This window comes from Phasianus colchicus, chromosome 29 (genome assembly GCF_987193195.1).
Source record: "Phasianus colchicus chromosome 29, bPhaCol1.hap1.1, whole genome shotgun sequence".
Taxonomy (NCBI): domain Eukaryota; kingdom Metazoa; phylum Chordata; class Aves; order Galliformes; family Phasianidae; genus Phasianus; species Phasianus colchicus.
In genome coordinates this window covers 2,362,515-2,376,541 of record NC_143464.1, presented here as the reverse complement: position 1 = coordinate 2,376,541, position 14,027 = coordinate 2,362,515, and the positions used below count along the sequence as shown (strand labels likewise).

Here is a 14,027-nt window from a genome sequence, read left to right as displayed (position 1 = left end):
CTCTTGAGGAGGGCAATGTCTGCAAATCAGCTGGCTGCAAGAGCTGCCCAACCCTAGCTCCAGCTTGTGTCTGACTGCATGGCTTGTGTCAGCAAGTGCTCTTCTCCATCTCCTCAGCAGCTCTGCACCCAGCCATCCGTGGGGCAGGAAGGCACGACTTGAACTCTGCGATGTTTGTGCTCTCCTTCCTTGTCAGGGTCTGACATGAAGGCGAGGGCCCGGCAGCAACTGACCAGGGGAGGAATGACATTTCATCATCCTCACCAAAACGTGGGACGGAATCACAACAAGAACCCATTTCCCCTGGAAACAGCCGTGCTGAGGGGCACTGCTGGAGCTGGGAACTCCTCCCCAGCCCAGCCTTCCTGCTGAGACAGCTCCCGGCAAGCAGCCGGCACCAAACCCAGCTCACCTGGTCCCTGCTCAGCCGGAGCTGTGCCCAGCTCACACACACGCCGCAGCGGTGCTTCTGACGGGCTCTCACAGGTGATCTGCTCCAAGGAAGGCTCACAGCTCAGTCTGCGTGCAGCACGCTCACCAGAGCACCAGCTCTGCTCACCAGCTGTGGCACAAACGCTCCCAGCCCAGCAACCACTGTGACCTCAGCGAGTGCCCGCATGGCTTCTGTGCCTTCATCACAAGGGAAGGAAACGGACGCCTCCCAGATCCAGCTTTTGGGAAATAAACACTGGGGTCACCCAATGGGGTTATGTGCAGTAAAGTAACGGAGAAGCGAGGATGACTTTGTGCAGCCCAATAGAAACCAGGAAAGACCAATAAGGCCTCATGGTGGTCAGTGGAGTCCCAGGGAACCAGCAGCAGCACTAGGAATGCACATCTGTATGCCCCAGGGCCGGTGCTGGCCTCTGGCTGTGGCTTCAGGCCCCGGGGCCGATGTCGGCCTCCCGGGCTGCGGCTTCAGGCCCTGTGGCCAGTGCCGGCCTCGCTGGCTGTGGCTGTGGCTTTCGATCCCTGGGCTGCTGTCGGCCTTTGTGGCTGTAACTGTGGCTGCACAGCCCAGGGCTGGTGCTGGCCTCTTGTGCTGCGGCTGTGGCTTCAGGCCCTTGGCCTGGCTCTGGCCTCTTGTGCTGTGCTTTGGGCCCAGGGCTGGTGCTGCTCTGCCTGGCTGTGGCTCCGGGCCCCATGGCCGCCGTCAGCATCCCTGGCTGTGGATTCAGGCCCCGGGGTCGGTGCTGGGCTCTGGTTGCAGCTTTAGGCCCCATGGCTGGTGCCAACCTGTCTGGCTGTGGATGTGGCTTTAAGCCCCATGGCTGTGCTGGCCTCTGTGGCGGTGGCTTCAGTGCTCGGGGCCGGTGCCAGCCTCTCAGGCAGTGGCTGTGGCTCCAGGCCCCGGTGCCAGTGCCGGTCTCTCTGCTGAGTTCTCAGGCCCCAGAGCTGGTGTCGGCCTCTCAAGCGGTGGCTGTAGGCACTAAAGCTTGTGCCAGCCTACAACAACACACATTTTAAAACAGTTCACGTAAGCAAATGAAAGCAGGACAACACTGAGCTCTTCTGGGTATTTCTAGCATTGGGACAGAGACAGGAGAGCGTGCTCAGCCGTGTGTGCTTGGCTGTATGCAGCAATCTCTGCCACATTTGTAACACCTTCTGTTGAGATTCCCACCAGTGAAGAAGGATTAGTGCCACTCCTCGCTCCTTGCTGCTAGGATGGGCTGTTTGAAGACTGACGCACGTGCCGTGATCAAATCTCTCTTGTAGGAATAATGTGCTGAGAAAAAAGAATGTTTGGGCCAGGTGACCTCAGAAATCTGGCTGTTCTGGATGATGGCTGCTGATGGAAACAGGTATTCTTGTGGCTGTTCAGCTTTTAACATGAGCCAGGTGTGCTGTAGCAAGAACCATTGGGCTCTAAAATGCCTTTAAACACGCACACTACCTATTTCTGTCCTGCATGCCATCTTTGCTGCTTTTTGGTGCAGGAGTTTTTACTAGCATGAATTGGGCTTGTTTGCTTGCGGAAGGAACATTATGTGTAGTTTTCACAGAGAACTTCTGTTATGATTTCTTTATGCTTTTAATTCTAACTATCAGGAGTGGTGCTGCAAGAAAGGGCCCTGCCAGTGCCAGTAAGTTCCTACCCAGCTCTGTGTGACAGACCCCACTGTGGAGGGAAGCGTAAAGGATCGCAGTTCAGAATCCTCTCTTGCCAGCCTGCCGTGCTGGATTTTGGGCATATGAAGTGTGCTCTGTCTACCCAAGGTGTTCCCTTCTGCTTTAAAGGTGAAGGCTGCAGGGTGATATTTCCCTTTTGTCTTGCAGATGCGCTCCTTGGCACAGACCTCTCTCGGCCTTCAGCATTGTTTCCTCGTGCCAGACTATTTTGCAGACTGTGGGTGTCCCAGATTCAGCTTTCTATTTCTCTAGTCTGACAAATATTTTATTTGGAGGAGGAAAGAAAGACTGTAGTTTAATGAGAATAACATCTGAGTGCTAACGCAGTGAGGTGAATGAGGGCCACAGAGGCAACTTGGTGCTGCTGAAGCACTGCCCAGTGACGAGGTCGGGGGTAACACCTGCTGGCAGATGAGGATAATGCTTTTGGACCGAGTGAGGAGAGAATGAAACACGATGACTGAGCTGCCTGCAAAGAGCTGCTGGGGGAAGCTTGGTGCCAACTTTGTGTTTGACCTGATAACCTCCTGTGCATGTTCTACGTTTATCCCACCCTCCATCTTTCCCACAGCCACACACGGGGCTCTGGGCAGCGGACGCTTCCGTTGCTGGGGGTCCTGCTGCCACCTCGAGGTGCTGAGCCAAACTGCCACCTTCTGTGTGAAACATGAGGAAAAAACGCAATTCTGAACCCGCAGCACCTCAAAGTCCCTTCAAGAGCCCCCACCTACTGTCCTCAGCCCTCCGGTTTTCCCTGCTGTCCCTTAGAAGCCTCAGGAGTGCCAGCAGCACCTCATGCCTTAGGATGCCTGGTGGATTTCACGAAGATGCACTCATCTCCTGCATTGTGATCATTGGCAAAAATATTCAGCGGCGCTGACCCAAGCTGGGGGCTCAGTGGTGACATACAGGGAAACCTGCTGTGCTGCAGTGCGAGCCTCTGGTCCTGCTGCTGGGCACTGCTGGGTGCAGCCCGGCTCCATCCCCTCTGCACCTCACTGCAGGGTTTGATGGCGGTGCCCGGGATCCACCGAGCCTCCTCTTCTGCAGGCTGAGCCGCCCCAGCTCTCCCAGAATCCCACCCAACCATTCCCCATCCTTAAATTCCCAGGCAGTGCTGACTGAGGGGGAGAGGGGATTTTGGAGGGGTGGAATTGGGCCGGTGAGGGCAGGCCTGGGACACGGCCCTTTGTGCTGCCCCATCCTGCCCCCCAGGTGTCTGCAGGGGGCCTGGGGGGGCTTTGGTGCTGCATGAACAACTGCAGGTGGAGGAGTAGGAAAGTGAATGCAAAACATTTAATGATATAACGTAATGTAAAGTAAAATAATTGATCATAACTGAACAGAATCTAACAGGATTTAACATAACTTCATTTAACACAGTCCCACATCATCCTAGTCCAAGATGACATTTGTGGACAACCCAGGTTTGGAGGAGTAGGGCTGGGCCGGTGCTGGTGCCCCTGGAGCACTGCTGCTGCTCTCTGTGTGCCACTGGGGCCGGCGAGGAGCCCAGGGCTACAGGTAGGCTTCTTTGTTGGCTATGGCTGTGCCTCCAGCTGCACCACGTGGGCCGGTTTCTGCGGATGCTCCCGCTCGTGCTGAGCCCACCCAGCTTCACCTAGCGCCGGCGTTTCTGTCCTGGAGCGTCCTGGCCCAGGGGCAGCTCCCTCTTTCTGGTTGGGACGCTGCCAGTGCGCTGCTCGTGCCCTCTGCTCTTGCCTTTCCCGGTGGTGCAGGCGGGCGCTGGGCACTCGGCCGGCTCGGTGCCATCCCCGTGGGGGTCGTCTGGCACGTGGCAAAAGATGCAGCCGGGTGGCAGCGCCAGGCGGGTGAGAACCACCCGGGGCTGCCTCTGCCGCGCCTCTTCTGTCAGATGCCCAAAGGGCAGCGACTCGGAGAGCTGCCCACAGCATGCTGGCTGCCTCCAGAACAGGTCGCTGATGGGCCTGGCATCAGCCTCTGCCTCTCCGCTGAGCTCCGTGCCGGCCCAGGGAAAGTCAGGGAGCGCTGCGATGAAAGGAGCGCTGTCGAGGCTGCTGGGGACAGCTGGGCTCGGTGGCCGCGTGGCATCGATCCACCGCAGCAGCTCTGCCCTTTCCTGGACGTTCAGTTCTGGCAGCAGCTCACTGTGACCGTTTTCCACAGTCTGAGTGTAATCGGTCCCCTCTGCTTGGACATCAACCAGGTCCTGGTTCTGCTGGGGGACCTCCAGAGGACTCGTCACTTCTGAAAAAGCAAGAACATCCCCCAGAATGATGATCACAGCATTCCCACAGCCACCCAATGCAGACACCCCCCCGCCAGCTCTGCAGCCCCCAGACTCACCGTTGTTGACCCACGCCAGGAGGTCATCCATGTCCGGGATGTCGTCCGGGATCTCTGTGCTGGATGTCACTTCTGGAAAAGGGAAGAAAATCCCCACACGGGCAATGCCAGCTTTCCCACACCCGCTCAATGCGAACAGCTCCCTGCCAGCTCTGCTGCCCCCAAACTCACCGCTGTTCATCCACGTCAGGAGGTCATCGATGTCCATGGTGTCCTGCGAGACGTCTGCGCTCGTTGTCACTGCTGGAAAAGCAAGAAAATCCCCAGTGGGGCAATGCCAGCTTTCCCACAGCCAGCCGGTGCGGACAGCCTGCCGCCCGCTCTGCAGCCCCAAACTCACCACCTGATTCCAGCGCTGCGGTGCTGCAGGTGAGTGGAGCTGTGGTGGGATGGGGGCACACGTCGGTGGGCGCTGGGTGCCCCTGGTCCTCTGTGAGCACCACGGCATCTCCAAAGGGCCCCACCGCCTGCTCCCAGCTGGCGGGCAGCGTGCAGGGCACGGGGAGCACCTGCTGCCACACTGAAGGTGCTGGCAGAAGGACGGGGCTGCCGGAGGCCTGCAGCGGGCAGCTGCCTGCGGGCTGCGGGGGCTCCCCATGGAACACGGCCCCAGGCCACAGCCCCAACGGCTGCTGGGGTTGCGGTGTTCCTGCCAGTAGGGGATGTCCCCAGCAGTGGGCAGGGGCCGTGGGGGGAGCCATACCTGGGTGCTGATCCCAGGGTAGCAGCTGCAGCAGCGGTAAGTGCTGCCCCCCGGGTGGCAGCTGAACCACGGCTGGAGGCAGCCCCCCAGGTGGGAGCTGCGCTCCCTGTCCCTGGACACCTGGTAGCCCAGGCCAGACGGAGGCCTGAGGCGCCCCGTGGGTGACACTGGGGACAGGGAGGGGTTGCGGTGACACCGGCACTGCTCCGCCGATGCTGGGCTGCATTGCAGCAGTGGCCGGTGGTGGCACAAGGGATCCAAAGAAAGCAGCGTCGGGTGTCGGAAGCACCGTCAGCGTCCCTGAAGGGATTCTCTCTGTGGGGAAATGCCCAAATGGGTACCGGGTTGAGATCTGGGGCACTGGGATCACCCAGAGGGCCGCAGTGCCAGGAGCAGAGCAGCCTGCTGCCTTACCTGCCGCGGGAGCTCGAGAGTGGCAGCGGGGGGTTCCGTGACCGCTGAGGTCAGCCCCTCTCCCCTGAGCTCACAAGGATTCTCTGTGACACTGTCACAGGCATTGCTCTCTGCCTGCCCCGTCACCAACACTCGCTGTGGCTGCTCACTGTGGCCTTCCATTGTTTCAGTGGAGATGATAAACTTGATGGAAATGAACTTTTTAAGTGTCGAGATGGTGATCGGACAAAGGGGAATGGTTTTAACGTAAAGGGGGGAAATTTGGATTAGATGTCAGGGAAGTTCATCCCAGAGGCAGCCGAGGCCCTGGCACTGCTGCCCAGACAGGCCGTGGGTGCCCCAGCCCTGCAGCTGCACTCGACTCAGCTCCCATTGCAGTGAATGGAGACAAAGGGAGGGACGTGGCTGATGACGCTCAAACAAGCGGTGGCATCGCAGGGCTGCGGCGCTCTGACTCTGGAAAGCCACCAAACTTCCACCTGCTGGCCGTCTCCCTTCACACATCCGAATGTCACAGAAGCACAGGGGCTGGAAGGGACCTCTGCAGATGAGCACAGTACAACCTTCCCCCAGAGCAGCTTCCCTGCAGCGCTTCCACAGGAGAGGCTGCCTGGAGCTGCGGAGCCCAGAACTGACCCAGAGCTCCATACGTGCCCAGCGCTTCCTGCGGCCCTCCACAGCCTCCCAGGGCCACCAGTCCTGCCCAGTGCCCCCACTGGGGCCAACACACCCGACACTCAGTACGTGACCATCTCCTTCCCCGGGCACAAAGCAGGGCGACGGGGGCACTGGCGGCAGCAGCGAGGAGGAGCTGGAGGAGCCGCAGCTCTCGGCCCGCTGCAACCACCCCAACATCCCCCACTCCGCGCCTCCCTGCGGGGACCGACGGCCGTGCCCGGGATCCCCCCGAGCCTCCTCTTCTGCGGGCTGAGCCGCCCCGGCTCTCCCAGAATCCCAGCCCAGCCATTTCCCACGCGGTGCCGAGGACGGCAGGGGATGCGGGGGGAGCGACGGGGCCGGCGCTCGCATCCTATGACGCGGCCGTTCGCGCCGCCCCGTCCTCACCCGGCGCCGGGCGCGGGGACGGGGCGGGTTATCGGAGCCGCAGAAACGACCGCGGGCAGAAGCGCCGGGAAACGAAGCTTCGACGTTTAATCGACGAACGCGCAGAGCGATCAACGGAAACGACCGCGTTTCCGACCGGCTCCCGTCCGAACGGCGACTCCGGAGGACGGCTCGGCGCCGACGGGGGACGGACGGCCCCGCGCCGCCTTCCCCTGACCGCCCGGCGTCCCCGAGGCACGGGGCGGGCGGCGGCGGGGACGCGGGGCGGCGGAGCGCCGCTTTCCCCCCGCGGAGCCCCGCGCTCCGCCGGCGCCGTCGCAGCCGCGGCCGCCATTGGCGGAGAGCCCGCGCTCGGCCCGCCCCCGCCGCGCTGCCATTGGTCGGGCCGCGGAACGGGGCGGGCACTACGCGCGGGGTCCTTTCTGTGGGCGGACGCGCGGTTTTTGCGTCATCACCGCGCGCGTCTCGTCTGGCCGCGGCCCGGCTGCCCTCGGCGATGCCTGTCGCCGCGCGCCCGCTCCGCTTCCACGGCCCCTGAGAGCGTCTGTATGCGCGTGTGTGCAGAACCGTGCACACGAGTGCAAAGACGTACTCGCACGCACCCCTCTGCATTCACACACGCGTGCACCGATGTGCACGCACCATCGACGAGCGTGCAGCCGTGTGCAAAACCACGCAGCCACGTGCAAAGACCCCGATGCTCCCAGCCGTGGTTATGCAGGCACACACGCGCGTGCAGACACGTGTGCAACGCAGCCCTTTTGCACGCTCACACGCAGATGCCGTCGAGGAAACGTCCTCGTGCGCGTGCACGCGTGCAATCCCACCGCTCTGCACTGCCTTTGGCTGTCTGTCCGTCTGTCCGTCCCAGGGTACGTTTGGAGCTGACAGACAGGCTGTCTCAGGAGCAGAGGCGAGCAAACCACGCACCCAGAGCAGCACACGGCCCTGTGAGTTTCGTTCAGCACGCTCACACGGACACACACACAGGCACCCCTTGCAGGTGCTGGAAACATCCCAGTGATTTTTGTCAGGACGGGATCTCTGAGAAAAGCAGATTTTAGTCACGATTGCAACGGCGGGCGTCCCACGGGCAGGAGCACCTCTGGACACAACACAACAGTCTGCATACCCTGTTCTTCCCCCCTTGCCTCCCGCGTTTCCCCGCTGGCTGGGTACTCCAGGTTCACAATCGTATCAAAGGTTCACATTTGTTAATTACTGTTATTTTGTTTGTTATCTGGTGTCAGCCCTGAAGATGTCTCAACACTCCTCTTGTTCATAAACAGAATCACAGAATCACAGAGTCGTAGGGGTTGGAAGGGACCTCCAGAGATCATGGAGTCCAATCCCCCTGCCAAAGCAGGTTTCCTACATCACGTCGCACAAGTAGGTGTGCAGGCGGGTCTGGAATATCTCCAGAGAAGGAGGCTCCACCACCTCCCTGGGCAGCCTGTTCCAGTGCTCCGTCACCTCACCGTAAAGAAGTTCTTGTGCACATTTGTGGGGAACTTCCTATGCTCCAGTCATATCATTACAGAATCATAGAAAGGCTTAGGTTGGAGGGGACTTGAAAGACCACCTGGTTCTAATCCCCCAGCCATGGTCTGGGTTGCTCAACACCAGATCAGGCTGCCCAGCATCTCATCCATTCTGACCTTGAATGCCTCCAAGGATGGGGCATCCACAGCCTCTTTTGGCAACATTTTCCAGTGCCTACAGTGTGTAAAAAAATGTTTTTTAACATCTAACCTCAGTTTCCCCTTTTTAATTTGAAGCCATTTCCCTTTGTTCTGATTCCATCAGGCCAGCCCATCCTACATGTAGGTTTAGGCATCTCACCCTCAAATGGAAACCCTGGGGCTGAAATGGGATTCCGTCCTTCACAGAACCATGGGAGCTGGGAATCCCCTTAGCTGAGTTCAGGTGTGCACAGTGAGGTGTCTGTGTGTGAGCCCCTTATCTGAATCCGTGCTCTTTATTCAACAGGGACTGCACTGCTCACACACACACACTCAGGGATGACCAAGGTGCCTGGGGTGATCCTAGCTGTGTGCTCGTGCTTGTAAACTGTGGTGGAAAATCTGTGAGACAGACAGCTCCTTCCTGAGCATCAGCTGAGGGCCGGAAGGGAGGTATTCGTGGCCATCCTAAATGCCACCACAGCCCTGTGCTTGGGGCACCCACTGTGCCTTTTGCACCTGTCCCCATGGAGCATGTCGTGTCATTCTGCTGCCCAAATGGATGAGCTCAGAACAAGAGGCAGATCTTCCTCTTTGCTCCATCTGTGGCATAGTCTGGAGTTGAAGGCATTACAAAGCTATGACACATCTACAGTCTTTCACTCATGACACCTTACTAGTTTGCTCTGGTCTCTTATGAGAGTGGCATCAGAAGAAGTCTAGGGTCATGCCAGTTCCCAGTTCAGAGGAAGATGGCAAACACTGAGCTAATTTTAAAGAAGAGGAAGAAAGAGGACATCGGCAATTACAGAGCTGTCATTCTTACTTCAAAGGCTGGTAAACATATGGAGAAAATGGTGCTGAGAGTTCCTGAAAATAACTTGAAGGACAATTCTGTCATTGGCACAGCCAACACAAGTTCATGAGGGGAAGGTCCTGTTTAACTTAATGTCCTTTTATGACAACATCACCCATTGAGTCGACCAAGGGAAGACAGTTGAGGTTATCCTTTAGGATTTCAATAGAGCCTTTGATACTATTTCTCACAGCATACTTCTGGGCCAAATGTCCTGCATTCAGCTACACGGAAACATAATGTGATGGGTGAGCAGTTGGCCAATGGGTTGGACCAAAGGATTACAGTAAATGTGGTTCCATCAGGCTAATGGACTGCCAATAGCAGGGTTCCCTAGTACTCCAATTAAGGGCACTTCTCTTTATTGTTTTCATCAATGACTTGTATGCAGGACTAGATGTTTTGAGAAAGTTTGCTGATGATACCAAGTTGATTCTATGAGATTGGAGAAGACTTACAGAGCGATGTGGACAAGTTAGAGAACTGGGTAAGCACCAATTGTAATACATGTAACAAGAACAAGTGCCTGATTCTGCACCTGGGTAGGGGCAACCCTGAACATACTGACTGAATATGGGACACTGGAGAGCAGTTTGACTGAAAGGGATTGGGGGTCCTGGTCAACATCAAATTGAACATGAGTCAGCAGTGTGCCCAGGCAGCCAGGAAGGCCAACCATTCCCTTGGGTGCACTGTGCATGGCATTGCTAAATGTGGAACTGAGGGGGGATTTTCCTGATCTGCTCTGCACTGCTGGAGCACTGGAAGCATTTCTGGGCACTGCAGAACATAAAGGACATAAAACTATTGGGGACTGTCCAAAGGAGGGCAGAAGAGCTGAAAGATCTGGAGTTCGACATTTCACTGGGATTGACTGCTTGTTCAGACTGGGCCCCTCTCACATCCCACATCCTGGCGTGAGACACACTGCCCACATGGGACTTGGGCCTCACGGCATCCTTGCACCCCATGCAGAGTCTGGCAGCTGCTGTGCCCTGGTCTTTCATTTGACATCAGACAAACCTCCATCCCACTGCCCCAGGAAGGGCCCTGAGCCAGCAGGAGGGAGGGACACGATCTCCCTGCCGAGGCTCTGGGGATCAGGCCTTGGTCTTTCTGCTTCAGAAGACAAAGGAGGCTTTGCTCAGCATCACAGCCACCATCCCAGTGCCTTGGTCTGCCTGCAATCATGGCTTCCAATTATCTGCTCTAACAAGTCCCTGGGGAAGCTTGCTTGTCAGTGGCCCTCAGTGGGGCCCATTAATACTCCAAGAAACTTCACTGTTCCTTCTGACTTTGTCTTCTTGAGCACTTTGTGCAATCTTCTCTGTGCACTGGAGGTTGATGGACTCAGCAACAAATGCCCCCTGGGGCCCATTACAACCTGAAGAGCCCTCCTGTGCCTTGTGCCTTCCTGTCATCTTCTTCAGGTGTTCAGAACTTGTGCAGCAAACTGGAGAGGCATCTGGAGACTGCTTAAGGACGATGAATCCAACAGACATTTGTTGATTATTTATTTACAGTTGGGTTTAAACAAGAATTTAAAGCAGCACTTGGCAACTGATATTGATCCAAGATGTCCCCTAACGGACTTTGTTCTGTCACTGTGTGGACAAATGTCCTCCTCAACTTTTCCACCCCACTTCTTCTCATTTTTCCCTATGGGACTTGCACCTCTTTTCATCACATCACACTTCTCCTCTGCAGTTACCCACTCAGAGTTAATCGTCTTTTGCACCAACTCCCACTGGCTTTCCTTAGAGAACCAGCTGCACATGGGCAAGGAAAGATTTCTCTCTTTTTTTTTTTTTTTTTTTTTTGCCAACAAACTTTTGTAAACATGATGCAATTGAATGAATGGTAAAACACAGTGATAACTGCATGCCTTGTCCAAGATGCACCTAATAATGTTTGTCTTTCACTCGGAATATTTGTACAAGAAATGAGTTAGACGGGGATAGGAAGGGATAGATACAGTCACAGCTAAGGAACTGAGAAAAGAGTCCATCACATTTTGGAGAGATGGAGCAAGTTCCAGTAATCTCTGTGAAGGTCACAGATCAGCCAGATAGCTGGGAGGTTTTCAAGGCTGAAAACACGCCCTGAACCATGGTCACTGATTTAGGAGAGCTGGAGACACCTGGAGGATGAGGGACATCAAATACGCAGCAGGGTAGAGCAGCAGTGGATGCTGGGCATTAGTCATAGGGCATTGGCACTGGCACCACTGTCTGTGTCCCTGTGCCTGAAGACATCTGTGTCCTGCTAACACAGTTCTTTAAAACATTGTCCTTTTAGGAAAAGTATCTAAATAAATAAATAAAATAAAAGACACAATATCCCTCAAATATGAGTGTCTACAGCTTAAAAAGTGAGAAATGACACATGAGAATATTTGAAGTTGAGAAGTGTGAACACATTTATACCATCTCCCACTTGCAGACATCTTCCTTGTGTTGGGGATCTGAAATGTGGAGGCACTACTCTGCATTATGCCTTCCTTCCATCTTCTAGCCATGGTCTTGCTCAAACACAAAAAGGTGGAGACGGACTTCTTACATTACTTCTGAATTGTAGGGCTAGGATGACAAGATAATAAACTGAAAGAGAGATTTATATTTGGACATTTGGAAGGAATTTCTAACATTCCATAGATCATGATGTGAGGCATGGAGCTGGTAGAGAACAGGCTGCCCAGAGAAGATGTTGCTGCTCCATCCCTGGAGATGTTCAAGATGTCAAGGGTCCAAGCATCCTGATCTACTGTGTGACACCCCTGCCCACAGCAAGGCAGATGGAACTGGATGGTCTTTAAGGTCCTTCCAACCCAAACCATTCCAAAATCCTACAATTCCTGTCGGCCTCTTCCAACAGGGGATCCTGTTTGCTTAGGTATTCCACCTCTTTCTGCACCAACAGTACATCTGCCTTACACTAACAGTTCCCACCTGTCTCTGGCACCTAGGATTCCAAGAAGCCCAGACCAACTAATAAACCGTGAGGTCAGGAAGAAAATGACTATCAGAGGCTTTTCCATGTCCTGTCTCACCAGGTTCCCTGCCCCATTCTACACTGGGCCCACATTCTCTCTAGCCTTCCTTTCGTAGACTACATTGTATTTCTACAAGCCCCTCTTGTCTGTGGTATGCTTGGGCACATTCAATTGCAGTTGAACTCTGACTTACCTATATTCATCTCAACAGGTACTCTGGACAAAGTCTCTGCATTGCTGCGAGGTGACCTCTTCTTGTTTCCACTACCTATTTGCTTCCTTTCAGTGTTTGGGTGAGATCAATCCATTCCCAACCATGCAGGAATTCTGACATTTTTATTTGGCTTCCTCTCCCTTGGAATGGACGTATTCTGCCTGGAAGCCAAGATCCTCAGATAGTTACCACATTTTTTTACTCTATTCCCTCAGAGCCTTTCCCTGCTGTTCTGTACCCCACAGATACTTGAAGAAGCCAAGGTGTGCTCTCCTGAAGCTCAGATGTGTGAACGTGTCTTTTGCCCTCCCTTCAGACTCCTCAGCTCCACCATCCCATGGCCACTGCAGACCAAGTTCCCTTTGACATTTCCTTTCCCCACCAGCCCTTCCTTGCCAGTGAGTATGAGATCTGGCAGAGCACCCCTCATCTCTGGTTCCTGTATGGCTTGTTCAAGAAGCTGCCATCTGTGCTCTGCAGGGATCTTCTGGATGGTGTATGCCCTGCTCTGCTGTCCCTGCAGTAGAAAAGGCCCCCAAAGGGGACAAGGGCCTGACAACATGAGGCTCCCACCTGTCTGCAGAGGGCACCTTCCACTTGCTCTTCCTGATCAGGAAGCCAGGAGCAGACACTGTTGGTCTCCTCGGTTTGCCATTGTCATTCGCTCTGACCTGGCTGCTCTGCCATCCCCAGAAAGAGCTCAGTGCATTCTCACAGAGGGCAGTGGCCCTGCCTTGTCTTCTTGCTCATCCATTGTAAAGACTTGTGCTACAGTCCAGTTGTGGAAGCCATATAACCATATCCCTGTGGTCCAAACAAGAGCTCAGACCTGCAAGTGTACAAAGCTTTCTAGCCCAGCATATGCTGGTGTTCTCATTAGTGTAAAAACACATAAAAATACATCCTATTCAGGAGGCATTATTGGATTCAGTGCATCCATAGAATCATAGAATCATAGAATCACAAGGTTGGAAATGACCTGTAAGATCATCTAGCCCAACTATCCTCCCATTACCATTGCTACTACCAGCTCTAAACAATCCCAGCTCCCTCAGCCGCTCCTCTTAAGACCCCCTTGTGCTCCAGACCCCTCACCACTTTTGTTGCCTTTCTCTGGACACGCTCCAGGGCCTCAATGTCTTTCTTGTAGTCAGGGGCCCAAAACTGGACACAATAGTCAAGGTGCGGCCTCACCAGTGCTGAGTACAGTGGGATGATTCCCTCCCTGCTCCTGCTGGCCACACTATTTCTAATGCAGGCCAGGATGCCATTGGCCCTCATAAATCAGTGGCATTTATAAAGGTGTCACAAAGGCATTGAACACATTGTGGGGCGCCAAGTTGCCCAAGCAGCACAGACAAAGCAAGGACATGGCTTTCCTGAAGGCCCAGTGCTGAATTTGCAGCTGCATGTGAGTGTGCTGGACAGCCCAGGGAACTGGCATGACACTAGGCTGCTTCTGATGCCATTCACATGAGAGCCTATAGAAAACTGAGGTTTCATCAGTTGAAGAATAAAGACGTGTATTAGCTTTGCAGTGCCTTGAGCTTCAGAATAAGCAGTAGATAGAGAACAGAGAAAGATCCATTTAGTCAGCTGCATAACTCTCCATGTTCCATGGAGATGGGTGGAAAAGGCAC

The 14,027-nt window shown here is 55.1% G+C and overlaps 1 protein-coding gene across 3 annotated transcripts; it reads right to left on the bottom strand.

Moving 5' to 3' along the window:
• Window positions 1-2,311: 2,311 nt before the first annotated feature.
• Window positions 2,312-6,893, bottom strand: LOC149914577 (uncharacterized). Of its 3 annotated transcripts, none has more exons than XM_090126678.1 (4): window positions 4,802-6,893; window positions 4,633-4,704; window positions 4,462-4,533; window positions 2,312-4,362 (listed from the first exon to the last, which is right to left on the bottom strand). In XM_090126678.1, the coding sequence occupies exons 1-4, from the start codon at window positions 5,388-5,390 to the stop codon at window positions 3,755-3,757; spliced, it is 1,341 nt and encodes a 446-aa protein (XP_089982804.1). In that variant the 5' UTR covers window positions 5,391-6,893; the 3' UTR covers window positions 2,312-3,754. The 3 variants fall into 3 exon arrangements, with proteins under 3 accessions (XP_089982804.1, XP_089982802.1, XP_089982803.1); XM_090126676.1 differs by having other exon boundaries at window positions 4,462-4,704; window positions 4,802-5,479; window positions 5,579-6,893; XM_090126677.1 differs by having other exon boundaries at window positions 4,462-4,701.
• Between the last annotated feature and the right edge of the window lie 7,134 nt (window positions 6,894-14,027).

Bases quoted from the DNA above. Each gene is read 5' to 3' on its own strand.
- LOC149914577 (XM_090126676.1), bottom strand. From the start codon at position 5,390: ATGCAGCCCAGCATCGGCGGAGCAGTGCCGGTGTCACCGCAACCCCTC. The intron at 4,705-4,801 runs GTGAGTTTGGGG...TTGCTTTTCCAG, and splicing joins CGCAGCGCTGGAATCAGGTG to CAGTGACAACGAGCGCAGAC. The intron at 4,363-4,461 runs GTGAGTCTGGGG...TTGCTTTTTCAG, and splicing joins CCTGGCGTGGGTCAACAACG to AAGTGACGAGTCCTCTGGAG.